General features: G+C 33.4%; 1 protein-coding gene across 1 annotated transcript in view; it reads right to left on the bottom strand.

The window, feature by feature from the left end:
* Phkb (phosphorylase kinase regulatory subunit beta) overlaps positions 1-20,838 on the bottom strand; it is a 214,358-nt gene that overhangs the window by 95,682 nt on the left and 97,838 nt on the right. Inside the window, exons 9-11 of the mRNA XM_033759669.1 lie at positions 11,153-11,216; positions 3,330-3,425; positions 1,024-1,221 (exon numbers count right to left, since the gene is read on the bottom strand). Of these exons, the coding sequence (XP_033615560.1) occupies positions 1,024-1,221; positions 3,330-3,425; positions 11,153-11,216 (358 nt within the window). The remainder of the gene's footprint in view (positions 1-1,023; positions 1,222-3,329; positions 3,426-11,152; positions 11,217-20,838) is intronic.

Here is a 20,838-nt window from a genome sequence, read left to right as displayed (position 1 = left end):
ATATATATATGTAAAGGAGATAAATCACCTCAAGAAATGGGGAAGAAAGTTTTGAAGGTACTTAAGAGATAAACTCATACTTTATTCCAACCCATAGATAATGTAACACTGTTGTAAAATTTCAAAACTGTACACAATAAAATGGCTCCAATGCTCCCAAATGATAGTCAACTGTAAAATTAAATAAAATGATAAAAGCTTCTCTAGTTGTCCTGCAAAACTAAGTGTATCCTGAATTTTAGAGTGGCATGTTAACTGCCAATTGCAAGGTCTAACGTTGCTTAGACATACTGCATACAAAGACTCATAGAGACCATACCTATCTTCAGTGAGTGAGTCAAAGTTAAGAGGATGTTTACAAAAATAATTTTTAACCTCCCATTAAGGCAAGTCTTTAGCAATATGCAAGAATGCTAACATTTTTTGGAAATTTATCATATTTTGGACGACTTAAAAGCAGCTAGTACGATCTAGATATAATGTTGTGTGTATCTGGAATATATAGTATTTAAAGCAAATTATTTAGAGAATTGTATTTCCATGAGAAGTACCTAAACGATATAAAGAAAGAAAAGAAGGAAGAAAGCAAAGAAGGAACACAGCAAAGAACAAATAAAGAAAAAAAAACAGTTTTAATAAGAGTAAAGCTACATTATAAACAGAAACTTGGTATTAAATAAGACAAACAGGCAATGGACTGAAAATGTGTTAGAAAAGTTGTTGAACATGGCCCATGATGAGCAAGTGGGCCTCATGTAATAACACTTATTGCACACTTATTTTATACAGTTCTAAGCAAGTCTATATGTGTTGTCATTTATTCCACGTAAGAATCTCATGGTATAGGTACTATCATTATTTACCAATTAATATTAAACATAGAGGGTACTTAGCTTGCCCAAGGTTACATAGCCATTAAGTAGTTGATCTAGAACCAAAACCTAAGAAGTCAGCCTCCTTAATCTGTGCTTCTGACCACTCTCATGTACTTATGAAATATTTTTCATGAAATATTTTTGATACCTTAATTTCAGCTGGTTTGTAGTAGCGTCTGTTGGAATCTTCCAGTGATGTTCGATATCCATCCCTCAAGAAACGCTTAAATCCATATTTTCCTTTTAATTTTCTCACCACTTTGTCAAGTGTCTGGCTGAACAGCACTTCATCATCCAGGGCAAATGCAGGATAACTGATGCAAGGGAGCAAGGCAGCATCGGTGTTCTGGGGTCAGTAAGAAAGAGAGATTGTTAAGTGTCTGCAGCAACACAATCAATACGGCCCAAGGAGAATCTTAGAAATGCAAAGTAAAAGGAGGTCATCCAACTGACAGTGACTTTGCTGCTTCATGAGACAAATGTTTCATGTTATGTCGTGTTTCAGTGAACCTGACAGAGGAGACAAAACTTTATTCATTAATAAAGAGAATTTTCAAAGTTCAACACTGGGCTCAAACTTTACAATATCAATCAAAGCAATGCGTAAAAACTTGACACTACCCAAGCAGGGTGGCACATACTTGTAATCATAGCACTCTGAGAGGTTGAGGCTGAGGCAGGAGGATTGCAAGTTTGAGTCAAGCCTAAGCAAATTATTGAGTTAGTCAGAACCTGTCTCAAATTTTTTTAAGAAAGGGAAAGAAGCCTGGTGATACAGCTCAGTGCAAAGGCCCTAGATTCAATCCCCAGTACCATTAGCAAAACTACTAATAATCATGACTTAGTTTCTCATAGTAATTTGCTTATAAAAGTGAAAAAAATTTAAGGAGCAAAAATTAGTTGAGTAATTTGCAGCCTTAAAATTTATAATGCACAAAGTTAAAATATATATGATAGAAATTTCCTTATTGATATGAAAAGTTCTATCAATATTAAAAACTGCTTATAGACCTAGGGCAACAATCATTATGAACCTATCGCTCTAGGTTTCTAAAATAAAAATATTATATATAGGGCTGGGGACTTAGCTCAGAGGTTCCACCACTTGCCACACAAGATCAAAGACCTGATTTTGATCCCTGGTACCCCCCAAAAAAATTTATATATAAAAAAATCTATAGAAATATGTATCACCAAATGTTGTCACCCTAAGATTGTATCTGAGAGGTAGAATAGAGATGGTATATTATTAAGTAAGCAAATGATGCCCATTTATGGTCTTGTTTTCCTTTATCATAATATTATATTATTTTCTTAAAAAGAAAATGTGGTTTTTCTATAAAATGGAATACTACTCAGCCATAAAGAATGAGAAAGCAGATTCATTTATAGGTAAATAGGTACACTTTAAGGATATACTCCTAAGTGAAATAAATAAGTCACACGTGTAAATCCCAAATAGTTTCTCTGGTGTGAAAAACTAAAATAGTACCCAAGATCCTAACAGGTTAATTAGCAATGTGAAACAGGAAGAAAAGGACTAAAGATATAGGGACAGTGAGAAGGGTAGGGGAAAGGGAATAAGGGAAAGGGAAAAAATATGAGAAAATGTAAAAATGGAATTAAAGTCTTTGTAGGTGGGGAGGGGAAGAGGGGTGAAGGGAGGGTGGGGAAAAAGGGAAAAATGAGAACCAAGACCTGTCCTGTAAAGGTATAAGATCCCGGTAATAAATGTAACTATACTGTCTACCTAGAATGTACCACTAAATTTAATTTTTTAAAAAAGTTATTTTTAAAAGGTTATATTAGGGCCAGGCGAGGTGGTGCACGCCAGTAATCCTAGCACTCAGGAGGCTAAGGCAGGAAGATCACTGTGAGTTCGAGACCAGCCTGGGCTACATAGTGAGTTCCAGGTCATACTCAACTCAACTACATAGTGAGACCCTGTCTCAAAAATACAAACAAAAAAAAAGGTAATGTTACTCTGTTTTTGGTATTTTTTAAAGAATAGAACCACAAATAATTCCTAGAAAAGTGTGCAGAGAGATACAATAAGCATACAAGTTCATCAGCACAAGAAAAAAACATGAGTCTAATGACAGAAAAGAAGGAGGAGGAAATTTTATTCAAAAACAATTCTGTGTAAATGATGAAATGCGGTTTTCTAACATTCCATGACAAAAATGATTCATTTGGCATAATGTTGCTTCTTTCCAAAAAGAAAAATAATGTCAATTTATCTACTGTCTTACAAAAGACTCAAAGGACCACACAGATGTACCCACAAGTTTCACTTTCTAGCATTTCTAGAGGACACAGGAAGAGGAGTGGATCTGTCTTCTAATGTTTATGAATGACTCCTAACATTTTAGAGTGCTTTCTTGGGAAATTAATATGAAACTATATAAAACTGTAAGTGACAGTTCATTGGAATTGATTGTGAAAACATCTCACGTGAGATCTTGATTCTCGAGGTAACAGTGAGCACAAAGTCTGTCGGTTGCGATTATGAGCATCAAGATCCACAAATATAACTGACCACGAACAGCCCTGCAATGAGAAACAGAAACACATTTCAAGGACTTGTAAACCATCTGGCATTTTTACTGTGTGAAATTTCACAAAAAATATAGCACTGACTGCATTTGAGTATGGCATTATTGAGATCTTAAATTTCTTTAACGTTCTCCATATTTCTCAAATTTCTTGCAATAATTATATTAATCATGTAATTATTACAAGGTTACTTTTACATTTTTCATTTGATTTTCTTATAAATTTTATAAGATAATTACATTTATTTTAATGAAAATACAAATCCAGGTAATTTAATACAAAAAGGAATAAAGGAAAAGATATTTGGATTCATAAATTTGAGTTGTACATTCTCACAAAGAATATTGATTATATGATCAAACTAAACAAATTTAAATATAATCTAGAATTACAGAATAAAATATGAAGAGAATTTCAACAATAATGTAAACAACCCTAGCCATTGTACACTATATGTGAGGCACTGAACGCTGTATTTCACGTGGCTTATCTAATTGAATCCCCACATGTAGGCATTTTCATCTCCATTTTACCAAAAAGGACACCAAACCTTAATGCAACAGAACAAGAGTTTAAAATCAAGCTTGACACAAATGCTCATGGTTTAACCACTAGGTTATACAATTATCATGCCAAAAGAAAAAAATATTTCAAATAACAGAAACCCTGAAATAGAATGATAGGCAAGTACGGTGACACATGTCTGTAATCCAGGACGCTGAGTCAGGAAGATGAAAGTTAGAGCCCAGCCTGGGCAATTTAGTGAAATCCTATCTCAAAATGAAAAATAAAAAAGGGCTGGGAATGTAGCTCAGTGTGAAGGGCCTGGATTCAATATCCAGTACAAACACAATAAAACAAGACACTACACATATAACAGAAAATATCAATTGGTCTGCTAAGACATTAAAATAATTAAAATATTTTTACTTTTTACCCATTAGTGCCTTTCATATTCAATAGCAGAGTTGTAAGTAAAAATGACTTTCTTTTACTGAACAGCTAAATATTTGAAAAGACAAAATGAAATAGGAATACGAAGACTGCTTCCACTACAAGAGAATACTCAAAAACAGGTGTGGAGAAACGTAACTATCATACATTTCATATTGCTTCAATACCACTTTTAAACCTCACCCCAATTCTCATCAGCTTCACCCTGAAACTGTCATACTTCGTATTAATCACCTAGACTGAAACTTGAAATCTAATAGCACCAAATTCTAGACCCAAATATTTGACTCACTAGCTGTAAATATTTCCTGTTAACTTTCTTTTATACATGAGTACTAGCTTACAGAGTGACTTCTTGTTTGGAACATTATAAAAAACATTTTTAACTCTGGCAAGTAAATTAATACATGAAGAGGGAATGGGGGAGGTTCTCAACAACTAGATTGATGCTTCACTGCCCTTCTTATTGAGAGTCCCAATCTTCTACCTTTATTAATTCAACACACTGCTACCAAGTAGCTGCTAAAGTACTGTGCACTCTGCTTTGTGTTAAACAAAGCTTGAACTGTGTTCTCAAGGAAGTTACTCAGGTAATATACAGTCCCAGACAATTACTAAAGAAAAATACACATGGCACGCACATGGCAATGTGCAACTAAGTACCACACAAGTATCTTATATACAAGAATAATAACTATCATGTGTCTCTAGGGAAGCAGAGAAGGTGAGGACCAAAGCTAAGATCTGAATTTTTGGAGAAATAAAAGCGAATAGAGTAGTTACAACAAAACACTCAGAAAATAAGTGGTGTAATATGCTAGGAGCCTGTAAATACTCAAAAAATAGGAGTTGAAATTTATCTTGTTGCAAGTTTTTATTATTTATTAAGCCAAATTACCTGAAACTGAATCTTTTAAAGATACAATCTAAATAGGAAAATTTATAAATAAGTAAAATGACAAATTTGGAAATTCTCTCCATTATTTGATAATGTAAACAGCCAACTTCTTTTGTCTGGCCAAAAATAATCTAAATTCATCAAGTATTTATTAAGGTCTCTTAAGCTCAAAGAAATATGTCCAAATGGAAAAATAGTCTCATAATATTACTATAATAGTGAGATTGAAGGTTAGTTTCCTACATTGTTGGGCTGTCCTCTCTCAAAAATCATACAGTGTCATGCTTTAGGCATTCTGGTCCAGATTTCCAAGAGGGCAAAATTACCCTCAAGGTCATGGGCAGCTATTTCCCATTCAAAAGCAAGTGTTTAATCATCAAGGAGAATACACACATGGAATTAATTATTGTCTACTTTAAATCATCAGACACATTAATTTTAAGCCTTCAAATTTCAAAGGAAGCTAGATATCTGCATCACTTTGAGCACCTTGCATAATATGAGCAATCTCTCTAGTCAATACCTTTTTGACTCTGGTCTCAGCTTATTTGTTAGTATCTTGTCACCAATCAAAAGCAAGAATTGGTATACATAACTTTAGAATATCTGATTAAATTTGGATATTTAATCTTCACTTTCATTTCCTGCCCTAATCTCCTGACTCAACCAAAAGAGGTTATTTTATAAGTAACAGCTCAAACTACTTTCCAAAAGGAGTTTTTAAAATTGTTTTTGTTATAGTAAACATACCAGATAATTCTACTTGACCACAGTCACAGGGACATGAGTTTCAATGGTAGCAAAGGACCATACTCACACTTCCACCTCTCTCCTCAATTTTCATGACCAGAACGGACACTTTTGAGATGGTTCCTAGGGCCAGTGGTACCATCTGTGACCATGTGGCACTGCTAGTATCAATGATTTCATTTAAAAGTGAAAATTATTTGAAGGATTGTGTGAGCCTCTCTTTTCTGTTTTAATCACTTGTCTGAGTATGAACTAACAGACTTTCTGCCCTCACCTAGAAAAAATAAAATAAAAAGTCAGTGTGTCTCATTCTGGAAGCCAAATCAGACCAGGAAACCATCTGTGTATTTTTCTTCCTATGCAGTTTTAGGCTGCTTTTTAGTTCTGCAGCACAGCCTGGAAAAAAATGCTCTTCCAGAAAGGATATTTACTGATGGAAACTCTACCTTATATCACGGTTGTAGCAACAATGGGTGTGAAAACAGACAACTTTGCTTTTTGCTTCCCACCCCTGAAGTTGTTTCCAGTAGCTCCTCTTACAATTCAAGGCTTTTCTCCTCTATATATGCTAAAATGGGAGTAAGCTGCACCTCAGCATTAATTCTCAGAGTCTGAGAAGAGCAGAGCTAGACTCAAATGGAGGAATCACAAATTGTTTCTTATTATGTCCATGACATTTTATACTGGGAATCCCAATTTAAGTATTATCAAGTATTACTTAAGCAATATTCAAATATATTTATCACTATATGTAAAATGTGTTTGAGATCCTAATGAAACATATGATTCCTTTATGGAGGACTCATGAGTATGCTTCTAAATATGACACTGTCCCAAATTAACCTTTATTATCAACCAATCATTAAAGAAATTAGGTCATTTTATCACACTATATTTTTAAGTGTCCCTAAGAAAAAAAATTCTGAAAATAGTTCCAGAGCAGAGATTTAAATGATGTTTCTCTTGAATAATAAGGAAAATGACTACTGGGAAAAAGAGAAAATATAGGCACACATAATCATAACCAAAGCTAAATGCTTTTCCCACCCACCAACTGCCTGTAAACAATAGAATTAACATTTGTTTTATCTAATATACTGAAATACAAAAGGCAAAAGGAAATATTTTCATAATATTTGTAAAATGACTAACACTTTCAGAACTTAAATATTTATTATCCAGAGAACAGCATGGGTTTTCAAAGAAAATGCACAGCTTGAAATGATAAAGGAAGGACACATCCAAGATCTGAGAGGTCCCATACCAATAGCTGATTTTCTAGATTATTTACTGAGTGGCTTCTGTTTAATTCTTCATCCTGCTTATGGTCTGAGAAAAGCTACTTCACACGATGACCATTCAGTTTGAGGGGGGCTTTTCTACCTCCAAATATCCATGACTCTTGAGTTGACATCAACAGGAGATGTATTCTTTTTTTTTTTTAAGTTTATTGGTATATTTTAGGTATACAATATGATGACATTCATCCTTGCGAATTTGCACCTTTACATGACATATCTTGGTTCTTATTTTTTCCCCATTGCCCTGCCCTCCTTTCAACCCCTCACTGTTTTCAAAGACTTCGTTTCCATTTGTTTCCTCATCTCATATACCTTTCCCTTCCCCTTGGACCTTTTCTTCCTCTTTCATGTTATCTATTATACATTTTGATCCTTATTTATATTTTCACTTTCTCATACCAGAGAAACTATTTGGTATTTACGTGTGTGTCCTATTTATTTCACTTACGAGTGTGGTCTCAATGTGCATCCATTTAACTATAAATGTCTCTAGCTTCTCATTCTTTATGGCTGAGAACTCCATTTTATTAAAAAACAAAAACAAACAAAAAAACAACATATCTTCTTTATCCAGATTAGGAGACATACTTTTTGAAGGCGCTAACTTAATGCACTTAAAGATACATGAGATACATGATCAGATCTTCCAAAACACTGTATAGTCATTGAAATAAATGAAATCTCAGGGTTATTTTAGGTTTTCACTTGAATAAAAAGAATTTCTTTATGGCAGTTCTTCTCCCTATCACTGACTTCTAGTAAGATCATACCTCTTTAAAGATATAGGGTAACAAAATTATTAAACACTCAGATGATCACACGCACTGTAAAATGTGCCACTGTTTAGCAGGCACATTATCATTTGAACTAGTGTAGAGGTGGGGATATTAAGATTTTCAAAGTTGGGTTTCTGGGACTGGAGGTATAGCTCAATTGTACAACATATGTCAACTACACAAGGGTCCTGGGTTTTTGTGTGTTTTTTTACTGGGGATCGAACTCAGGACCTTGCATGGCAGGCACCAGAACCATTGAGCTAAATCCCCGGTAAGGTTCCCGGGTTTAATGCCCAGCACCACCAAAAAGAAAAAAAAAAAAAAATCAGATTTCTGCAATATTCCTCATCAGGACAAAAGAGACCTTGTAAAACTAGGACACTGATACCATGCTGTGACTGACAATGGAAGATGAAGAGGCTCTACTTGCAAATGTAGTATTTGTGTGGCTAAGGAATAAGACATTATTTACTTATATTCCTATCTGAAATAATCAAATAGTGTTCATTTAGCAAACATTTGATGCATAGCTATATTGGAAACAGATATAACATAAACAAGGCAAAAATTAACTCTGCTTAGAATAGCTGTTCTCATCCTTGGCTGTAATTTAGAATTCCAGAACAATTTTTTAAAAACTCTCAAAGCTAAGGCTTCTTCCTACACTAGTTACATCAGAATTCCTGGGGGAGAAGCTCAGACATCAGTATTGTTTTTTAAGTTCTTCAAGTGATTTTAATGTGCACACATGACTGAAAAACGGGCTGAGGAATAGAAGAGCCCTAACAAACAAATTCAGCTGTTTTAGAATTATAGCTAAGCAACCTATAACAGCCTCCTGGGAAAATCAGCGCCTTGATGGCTAGGCAGAGTGAGGAAAGGTAATTGTATGTATGTAGGTGGGTATGGAGGTAGGAGGTACCTAAAGGCATGACAGTAACATGTACTAAGGTTCAGTGATGTCAAAGGAAATGGCATGACTGCAAAATAAGAGCTGGACACTACTGTTCACAGTCAACTTAGAGACACTTAACTTCATTCTGTTCTCTAGTTAGTGTACCACACAAGGCATCCTCACGGGATTTGTATTTCTCCAGACTACTACTGCACCACTTCTGAAGTACATAATTCATGGCTCTTCAGTGTCTTTGAGATACTCTCTAGAGGACTTTCAGTTCAATCTCTTCACTCCCCCACTTTAGTATTACTTATACTTCATTAATAATAGTAACAAGAGATCGTATTTACTGAGGGTTTAATCTTTACCAAGCTTCTACCATATTATACAGCATCCACAAAAAATGTATACATCAGAATTAAGGATATACTGCTAAGTGAAATAAATAAGTCACATATGTGTAAATACCAAAGAGTTTCTCTGGTGTGAAAAACTATAATAGTACATAAGATCCTAATGAGATAACTGACCATGTGAAATAGAAGGTAAGGGGCTAAAGGTGTAGGGAAAATGGGAAGGGTATGGGAAAGGTAATAAGGGAAAAGAAAAAAATATGACAAAACAAAAAAATGGAAATAAAGTATTTGTAAATGGGGAGGGGAGGAGGGGCAGGGACAAGGGGAAAAAATGAGAACCAAGACCTGTCATGTAAAGGTACAAGATCCCAATAATGAATGCAATTGTACTGTACACTTAAAATGTACCAATAAACTCAATAAAAGAATAAAAATGTATACATCAGGAAAAGAAAAACTTGTCTAATACACAGTTTAATACTAAATAATAAAAGTTATCTTTGGCCTTTGCAATTACAAGAGGTGCTCAAAGTGATAGCCATCAGCTTTCAGACATTTATTAGTATGGTAAACTGCTGAAGTATGTATGCAATTTTTGGCACACTCTATTTGCTTGAAAAACTTTTGAGTTAGATCCTACTATCATTATCTCTACCTTTTTAGATGAGGAAGCTGAGACTGATACAGAACAGATAGTGATCCTGTCCTGACTAATAATATAATGCATTCTTTAATTCGCTATCTACCTACCTATTGACCCATGCATCCATCCATCCATCCCCATCCATCCATCCATCCATCCATCCATCCATCCACCCATCCAGTAGTATAGGAAGTGGATGCTCCAGGGATAATTCTAGTGCACCCAGAAGAGGTATTATTCTCCTCCCAATCCTGTCTGTAGCCATTCCTCATATCCTAGGTATAACTAGAACCCACCCTCCAGAGGAAGCTGGGGTGAGATGAGATTATATATGTAGGGAGGAGAAGAGAGGAAGTCATGAAACTTTCTTAAATTCCAGATTCCAGATACACAGTATTATAATTGCCACACATCTGTGTAACTTCCTAAAATGTATTTTCATAAAGTTAGTATTTTAATAGCTTAAGTTTGATTATAATATGAGTTAGAAATCTTATATTGCCTTATCATTTGGGGACTGCTAAAAACATTCGCCTACTTCTTAAATCAGAATAGGAACCATTATTCCTATATTTTATTTCCTTCTATTGACAACTCAATCCATGGCAGTTTATTAGTCTCTTCTCATGTAAAAACTGGTTAACAATTTTATTAAAATTTAAGGTGACTCTTAGGCTGTTCCTTTTATCCCCAGATAAATGAGATTGCAGGACAAATAATCACACATAGTAAAGGGTAAAATTAGGATCAAAATTTCCTATTATCTGACTCCATACATTATACAAACTCCCCTCTTCATTACATATACTAAATTGAAACCAATATGAAAACTGACATGGAATATATAATGCCAAGAATATTAAAAAAGAATGAAGCCCCTAAGAAATAGGTATGAAACTTGAGGAAGTTATTAAACCAAAACATTAGAATTATTTATAAAGAGACAATTAAAACAACTAATGTTTTTAGCAAAAAATTAAAATTTAACTGGCAGATTATTTTCAAAGGAAAAGCTGTCCATGCATAGACTGCTACTTATATTTCAGACATTTAATGATTATAAGGAAATGACTTTGCTAATGAATACCAAAATTAATTAAACATGCAATTCAAATAATCAAAGACTTCTTTTTTTTTTTTTTTACCTGGTTGCCAAAAAGGTTAAATCCATTAATTGCCTCTAGAGCTGCTTTTGCTAAGCCAACAGAGCTAAAAGAGGGGAGAGGGAAAGGAAATAATTTATTACTCTGAAATGTCTAGCTACAAAATAAGAATCATTATCTGATGAATATTCACAAGCAAGATCTTTATTAACACTTATAATAACTTCCATAAAAGAACAATGTTTAAGAGATAGCATTCTGACATTTCACTATTTTAATTTTTCTTTTAACATGTTAGTGATCATCTGGGAAAAATATTTCTAGGTTCACCTTGATCTAGGTTATCAGTCATACTACTGATGGGAGCAGTTTTCATTCTAGTTTCATTTCTATTCACTAAGTCAAGAAAAAAAATGAACTTTACAGGAATGTGTATTATGATGATATGTGCAGTAATGACCAGGTTGGGCATCATTAGTTCAGATCAAGGTAACAGAGCTTTTCTGATGTCAATTCTGAGCTTTAAAAATGATTTTGCATGTCATACACTTGTTACAGACTCTGGCTTAATGTATCCACTTAAATATTCTTAGGACCCAATAAAATAGGCATTGTTTTATGCTCATAAAATACCTGATCACTTTGCCTCTCATTTTTTGCTATATTCTTCTTTTTGTAATAAAATAAGCAGCATTTCCTTCTGTATCCATATTTCCCTCTACTCTTTTGCCTTTCAAACGCCATATATAATAGTGTTAGAAAATGGAATATTTCATTAAAAATCATACAACATACCTTTAAAAAGTTTAGATCAAATGTCCAGTTGACTTAATGCAAATTTTAGTCTCATTTAAAGCACCTGCATATGTATTAACATCACTAGAAATTAATAAGCTGTCATCAATCCAGCTGAATCTGTGATTACCAGTATTGTCCCCAGAGCCACAGCAAGGTTCCCATGTGGGACTGGTATGGGTTTTCCATGCTTCTTTGGAGCAGGGTCACTAGTTAGTGCCTATGAGCCCCACAAAGCAGAAGTGTGGTTCAGTGGTAGAGCAGTTGCCTAGAATGCACAAGTCCCAGTTTCCACCCCCAATACTGAAAGGGATAAAAAATCCTTTCAAGGTCTTTGAATGTACTTTAAAGTTCACAACCATGGAATGGTATATGGTTCAGTAGTAAAGACTTTGCCCAACACGCACAAGGCACTGAGTAATCCCTAGCACTGCAAAAAAAGAAAAATAAAATCAGAAACCCTTGTTAAGATAGTCATGACATCACGATTTACATCTTTAAAGGCTGTTTACATAACTATTCTCAAAGAAAGATTACTCTAGTTTTGTTCTGTTTTTGGTACCAGGGATAGAATTCAGGACCTTGGCTCGTGAGGCAGGCGCAGTGTCACTGAGCTAAATGTCCAACCCGAAAGATTACTTTTATTACAGGACAGTAAATACTTATTTTAAATATACATGGCTAAGAAAATGGAGTAGGTATAATTTTCCCTATTCTCACTAAGTACTGAAAGTCTTGAACGTTACATATAAAGCAAAAATAAGGAAGCTTAGAAAGATGAGGAAACTGACTGTGAACTGCAGGGCTCTAGAAACAACACTGTGGTAAGCTCCCCTGGCCTTTCTTTTTGCCTCACACACACTAGAAACTAAAGGACAACCAGGAAATACTGGCAGGGGCACTGCAAAACAGAACCAACAAAAGCTAATGACCACAAAAAGTGCAGCCTAGCAAAACAGAACACCTTTAAAAAATATACACTCAGAAAATACTGTGATCCTACCTTTACCCACTTCAGCAAAGGATAGCGGGAACCCCAGACTTCTACATCATGAATGTACCATGAGGCTCCATGTTCAACCCTAACCATCTCAGCCACGGAGACACCAGAGAACCATAAAGAGGACATCAAGGCCTCTACTCCAGAAGGATGGCAATGTTCCCTTCATACCCTTCCCCACATTCTGACATCAATGGAGACTACATGGAGAGTCTGGACTTCTGCTTCCATAGATAAGTAATGAAGCAACCCTCCTTTATCTATTGGCATAATATCAAGGAAAATCCAGATAAGTGGCATAACTTTTCTTCAGTCACACAAATAGAAGCCAATTGGGAAGCAGTAATAAGACACTGCTATCCTTCCCAGACAGGAGGTATTAGTGAAGGCTATCTAGGGAGCTAGACATTTTACGCAGATCCAGGAGGAATGAGAAGTCCCCCACCCTGGGTAGTAACACAAACCATGGTCTCATTAACCTACCTGACAGTAATAAAATGATGTTTTTTCACTTTTCTTGTCAGAACAAAATAATTTTTTTCATTAAGTTTATTGGTATATTTTAGGTATACAACATGATGGCATTCATCATTGGGAATTTGTAGCTTTACATGATAGATCTTGGTTCTTATTTTTCTTCCCCATTCCCCTGCTCTCCAATCCACCCCTCCACCCCTCCCCAGTTACAAGAACTTTGTTTCCATTTTTTGCTTATGTCGTATTTATTCTTTTTTCCTACCTTTCCCACTCTCCCTGCCCCTTTGGACCTTTTCTTCCCATTTCTCATTATCTATTATATATTTTGATCCTTATTTACACTTTCAGTTTCTCACATCAGATAAACTATTTGGTATTTACACATGGGTCCTAAGAGTATGGCCTCAATGTGCATCCATTTAGCTATAAATGTCTCTAATTTCTCATTCTTTATGGCTGAGTAGTACTCCACTAAAACAAAACAAAACAAAACAAAAAACACGTCATCTTTATCCAGTCCCCAGTTGATGGGCAATTGGTCTGTTTCCAAGTTTTAGCTACTATAAACTGTGCCGCTATGTAAATGGGTGCACATATATCACTGTGGGATGATTCTTTTAATTCTTTGGGAAGATATTCAGCAGGGGAGTATCTGGGTCAAATGGGACCTCTAATCCTAGTTTTTTTGAGGTATCTCCATACTGATTTCCACAATGGTTGCACAGTCTACAGGGGCAGAGCAAAATATTTTAAATGTAAAGGCTCATTATATATAAGATGTCCATGTCTCCATTAAAAACCACCAAAAAGATCTCAAATGAAATGAAAAGAATACAATACAGGCTAGCATTGAGAATTCAACAATGTTATCATTATCCAACAAAGATTTTAAAGCAGCCACGATAAAAGAGTAATTCAATATGCAGTTATGAACATGCTGAGACAAGTTAAAAAAAAAAAAAAAGCCTCAACTAACAAACAGAAAATCTCAGGCAAAGCTTTTACAACTGACAAATACAGTAATCAAAATAAAGAACCCAACGGATGGACTCACTGGCAAAAGAAAGGAGAGAGAAGAAAGAATAACTCAGAAGACAGAACAATCAAATAACCCAATCTGAACAATAAAGAGAAAAAAGACTTAAAAAAAAAAGATCAGAGCTTCAAGGTACTATGGGAACATAACAAAAGGTCTAACACTCATTGGAGTATCTAAGGAGAAAAGAAAGAGGGTAGAGATGAAAAAGTACTTTAGGAAATTATAAGAAAAAAAATTCCCACATAGCAATAACCATAAAATCCACATTCAAGAAGCTGAGTAAAAGGCAAATAGAATTAAATGAAATCTGTAACTTCTGAAAATTAAAGACCAAAAATTTTAAAAACCCTAACAACAACAACACCACCAAACTTTGGAAGTAGCCACTGAAAACACCTTACTCCAAAAGGGGAAAAAAAACATTAAAATGGCAGTTGACTGCCCACTAGAAATTATAAAAGGTAAGCCAGGGGTGTAGTTCAGTAGCACCATGCCTGCCTCATAAGTGCAAGGTCCTAAGTTCGATACCTGGTACCAAAATAAACAAACAAACAAAATCATAAAAGTAGAAGTATGTTACACAAGAGTTTTGAAGAACTGAAAGAAAGAAAACTGGTAACCTAGAATCTTACATCAGTAAATATATTATTTAGTAAAAAAGGGAAAGCAAAATAGTTTCAGATGGAGAAAAAAATAATAAAGACCAAGGATTTAGCTCAATGGTTCCAGCACCTATAGAGGTAAAGTTTCTATACTTTCATCAAGGTGTAAAAATGGTGACATTGATATACTGAGGTATTATACAATATAATATGTAGGAAAACCACAAAAATGCTATGCAAACATATATGACCAAAACTGCCAGAGCTAAATGGAAATGGATTTCTAAACAATGTTTAATTATTCACAAGAAGGTAAGAAAAACAAAACAAAACTGAAAAACAGAATAAGCAGAATACAAAAAGAAATCATAATTACATTTAACACAAAAGGCCTAAATACACCAATTAAAAAAAAGATTGATAGTTAAAATGTGAATCAACTATATACTAGCTATAAGAAACTCACTTCAAATACAATAATTAAGTAGGATGAAATTAAAAGGATAGAAAAAGATACACACACACTAATAAAAGAAAACAAGAATTGCATTAATAAGAGAGTTCTTGGTAAATAAAATTACTAAAGTTAGAAAGAGAAATTATACAATAATAAAAGGCTCAATACAACAATGCTAAATCTATGCAACAGAGATGCAAAATATTTCAAACAAAATTAACAGAACTGAAGGGGAAAGAAAACCACAAAATGTATATAAGAACCTAATATCACCAACCAACAGAACTGACTGATATTTTAAGAATGCTCTATATATCAAGAGTAAAATATACACTTTGTTGGGGGGGGTCTTGTTTGATTTTTTTTTTTTTAAGTGAAGATCAGTACTTACCAAGATAAAACATTATCCTTTAAGTATAACCTATAAGGCCATAAGTAAAACCTCAAAATTATGAAAGAATCAAAGTCACACTATATTTTCTCAATAGAATGGACTAGAATTAGAAGCAAAAATAAAGACAGTAAGAAAAACTTCTAAATCTTGTAAACAACACAGTGTACTTTAAAATGATCCAAATGGGTCAAAGAGGAAATGTCAAGTGAAGTATAAAAAAAAACTCGACTTCAATGAAAATACACCATACCAAAATACATAGAGCACAACTAAAGTAGTGCCAACAGGGAAGTTTATGTTAAATGTGTATTTCTGAAAAGAAGCAAAGACCTCATCTTAAGAACTAATTTTTAAAAAATCAAATTAAATCCAAAGCAAGCAGAAGGACATAACATTGATAAGAATACAAGTCAATAAAATTTGATAGAAAAACAATGAAAGAAAAGTAATGAGGTAAACACTGGCTTTTTGCAGAGATCTTTAAAATTTACCAACCTCTAACAAGAATGGCAAAGAAATAATACAGGAGATATCACTATAGTTACTGTAGACAACAAAAGGATAGTAAAAAGCATTTCAAAAAAGTCTACACATTTAAATTTGACAACTTAAAAATGGACCAATCCTAGAAAAGCAGACAGCCCAATCTACCACTATTCACTCATTTTGAAAATGATAAACTGGACAGCCCTGCAATTATTAAGGTAATTTAATCAATAACTTTAAAATGGCCCAAACAAAAATCTGCAAGCCTAAATGATTTCATTAGATACTTGTACCTAACACCTAAAAAGAACAATAATTCTTGATCCTTGGTACAAAAACAACAAGAAAACAAAACACCAATTCTAAACAGTTCTTCCATAGAAGAAAAAAATATTTAGAATTCATTTCATGAAGCTACCATAGCATTACTCTGAAACCAAAAGACAAAACAAACAGACAAACAAAAAACACCCTGTTGGCCAATAGAACTTTCTTGAACATACATAATAAAATCCTTAAAGTACATATTAAACCAAATTCCACAATGTAGAAATAAGCTCTCATGATGTCTAAAGTGAGAGTTATTCCAGGGATACAGCCTTGTTTAATAAAAAAAAAAATGAGTCAATACAGTCTATCATATTAACAGGGTAAAGAAAAAAAATCAGATGATCATATCAATCAATGGAGAAAAAATTCAATACCTTTTCATGATGATTTTTAAAACTCACAAAATTAAAAAGAAGAAATATACAATTTGACCTATAGAAATCCTAAAATGAACCTTATATTTGATAGTCAAAGAAAAACTGAATGCCTTCTCTCTAAAACTGTAAAGAAAGCAAGGATGTCTACTTTCCCCACAAATGTTCAACATAACACTAGAAGTTCTAGGTAGTATGACAGGGCAAGAAAGGAAAATAATATAGTTTGGAGATGAAAATAAAACCATCCCTGTTTGCAGGGACATTATTATCTGTAGAGATAATCCTAAGGAAGGTATTAAAAAACAAAGTAAAACAAAACTTCTTGAACTGCAAAGTCACAAGATGTGTAATTAATATGAAAAAGCAAATTATATATCTATATACTACCATGAACATGTGGAAGTCATACTTGTAGAAACAGACAAAATTATTCTAAAATGTATATTGAAAGCCACACAAACAACAATAGTTAAAACTATTTGGAAAGCAAAAAACAAAGTGAGAGGAGCAATTTTAGTCAATTTCAAGACTTAAAGTTACTGTAATTAAGTCTGTGTGGTATTGGCAGACAGACATATAAAAGCCATTAACAAATCTGCATATATATGCCCATTTGAGGGACAAAATGCATTTCTTTGGAGGAAGGGTAGTTTTTTAAATAAATGCTGCTGGAGATCTGGATAACTATGGATAAAAAACAAGGAAAGAAAAATTTTAGAAAGAAAAAGAAATAAACTTCAATGTAAGTCTCACAATTTATATAAAATTAACTGAGAATGGATCATAAATGTAAATATAAGAATATAAAACTGAAACTTTTAGAAAAAATATAACAGGAGAAAGTGTTCAGAATCAAAGACTTGGTTAACAAGCTATCAAACTTAACATCAAAAGTATAATTCATAAAAGGAAAAGCTGATAGAAAAAGGTAATTCTTCATCAGAATTTGAAACTTTGGCTGTACAAAAGGCATTAAAGAAAAGATATGGATAAGAGCAAAAAATTTGAAAAACACATTTTTAACAAAGGAAAAATATGGAGAATATATAAAGAACACTCAAAAGTCAATAAAAACAATCTAATTAAGAACATGGGCAAAAATATGAGAAACATTTTACCAAAGAGGATATACAGATAGCAAATAAACACATGAAAAAATATTTAACACCTATTAAGAAATTCCTATTAAAATCATGATGAGTTGTCACTGTAAACCAGAGTGATGGAAATAAAAAAGTTATACCAAACACTGGAAAGGACAAAGATAATATATATCACTCCTACATTGTTTGTGGGAATACAAATTGATACAGGGACTCTGGAAAAGGTTTGCATTTTCTTAAAAAATAAACCACAAAATTATGATATGACTCATCAGCTGCATAAATTACTGGGCATTTATTCCAGAAAGAGATATACCTATGTTTCCAAGAAAACATATATATAAACTTCTTTTTATTGTTAAATAAATAATAATAATAATAATGACAAATAGGTGTCACATCTAAGAAATCAGTCCTAATCAAGGTCACACAGATTTGCAATCATGTTTTTTATCCTAAATGTTCTACAGTTTTAGATCCTACATATAGAAAAGTATTTTATCTCCTTCAGGTAAATTTTTCTATAGTGTGTGAGGTAGGGGTCCAAATCTATTCATTTGCATGTGAACATCAACACCTGTACTATCTGTTGAATAGACTGTTCTTTCTCACTGACTGTGTTTTTGAACTTCTAACAAAATTAATTGGCTCAACTTCTATCAAAATCAACTGACCATACACATATGGGCTAATTTATGGACTTTAATTCTATTCCATCGATCTCTGTATTAATCCTTGTCACAACCACAGTATCTTAATTATTGTAGCTTTGTAGTTAAGTTATGAAATTGGAAAGAGTAAATCATTTAAATTTTTTTTTTTTTCTTTTCAAAATCCTGTGGGGCATAAGCTACTCAGGCAGCTACGGTGGAAGGATCACTTGAGCCTAACAGCATGAGGCCAACCTAGACAATGCTGCATCACTTCAAGAACCAACAACGAAGAGAGTATAGTATGATTTTGGAAACCATCTTCTAAATACAATAGTATTGCCAAAGAAACTAAAACTGTACCTTTAGTAAAGTAACCTTTATTAACTCCTTTACATTTTAACTCCCTTTCCCAACACAATGGTTTAATTAGACACACTATAAATTTAAAACTGTGAATTTTATTACCCAGTGATTACTTACATCTCTGGAAACCCATATACATTCTTAATGCGATCTTACATTTAACTGGCAAATATACTATATACTATTGTAACATTAAAATATTTTAATGGCATGAGATGTTCTCAGAAAACTAAATTATTCTATTATTAGGTATGGAATATATTAACATTTGGTGACTATGTTAAACAAAGCATACACTGATTTGATTCTTGCAAGGTGATATCATAACATCTTGTGTTCTGACACTCACTTAAGAGGCCCAAGAAACAGCAATATTTGCTTGGAAGAACTTTGTAATGAAGTGATTTGTTATACAAATCAAGGCTTTTGCAGAAAAAAATGATAGGATTTGGATTAGGTTATTTATCAGAAAATCCACAGTAGTAATTGGCAGGAATAAAAACTAAATTCATAATTTCTTGCTCACAATATTATACTTCAACTCCCTGAACTATCTAATCATATTTAGGAAGAAAAAAGGGGTTTTTAGTACTATGGTTTTAATGGGTGCCCATGAGTTGTTCAGAATGGGAAAAACACATAAAATGAAAAAGAATGGAAAGGCAAAGGCTTTTATCCTAATTTGATGACTGGAACATAAAAATGACTTAAGAAGACTAAATAATTAGTTTAAATAGTAAGTGCTATATACTTAAAAATGGCATAATAAAATGATGCTATGGTAGTTACTTAATATTTAATTTTATTTCCTAGAAAAAATAAGAACACAAAACTTAAATAAAAATCATATTTTAATTATTTTTACATTTAACATTGTCTTTATATTGCAACAAAAGGATCAACAAAGAAAAGGAAATTATAATGTTGAATGTAAAATTCTACTTGGAAGTTAATGTTTCAGACTGGGGATATAGCTCAGTGACACAATACATGCTTGTTATATGCAAGGCCCTGAGTTCAATCCCCAGTTCTAAACAAATAAACAAAAAAAGAAGTTAATGTTTCAAAAATTTTCATTCCATTAGGGCATATATACACACTAATAATTTATTAAGTAAAGGTTTTATTTTGTTTCACAAAAACCAAAATATTCAAAGTTAGGGCTTGTGATTTCACCTCATAAAACTTGTTTCTCCACTGAAACAAAGAGGTATTATATTCAAAGGTACCTCACAAGGAGCACAAATATCTTTACATCAATGGAGAAGGGAAATGCTAAAGAATAAAATACTTGAATTAAAATTGGAAAGGTTGAGATTACTTGGCTATGTAACTATAGTATGTAAGAATTAATGCTACAAAAGAAAGAAAGCAAAATTATAAATGGATGAAAATGTAATTTTAATTGTAAAATATGTGGGTATTAGAAGAATAGAGAGAAGCCTACCTGGTTATAAGCGGTGTGAGTGTGCAGGCTCCAGACAGAAGCCCACCCAAACAACAGCTGCATAGGCACTCAGGCACCAGCCAGAGACCCATCCAAATACCTTCAAAAAGTACCTACAGTTCCCAGCCAGAGGCCTGCTCAGTTACCATCAGTAAATGATCACAGACCAAAGCCAGAAGGCTGTGCAGGTGCACAAGCATCAGAC

This window comes from Fukomys damarensis, unplaced genomic scaffold, assembly GCF_012274545.1.
Source record: "Fukomys damarensis isolate Sample0158 unplaced genomic scaffold, DMR_v1.0_HiC HiC_scaffold_37, whole genome shotgun sequence".
NCBI classification, from domain to species: Eukaryota; Metazoa; Chordata; class Mammalia; order Rodentia; family Bathyergidae; genus Fukomys; species Fukomys damarensis.
The sequence above is the reverse complement of the archived record's forward strand: the minus strand, read 5'-3'. Positions and strand labels throughout refer to the sequence as shown.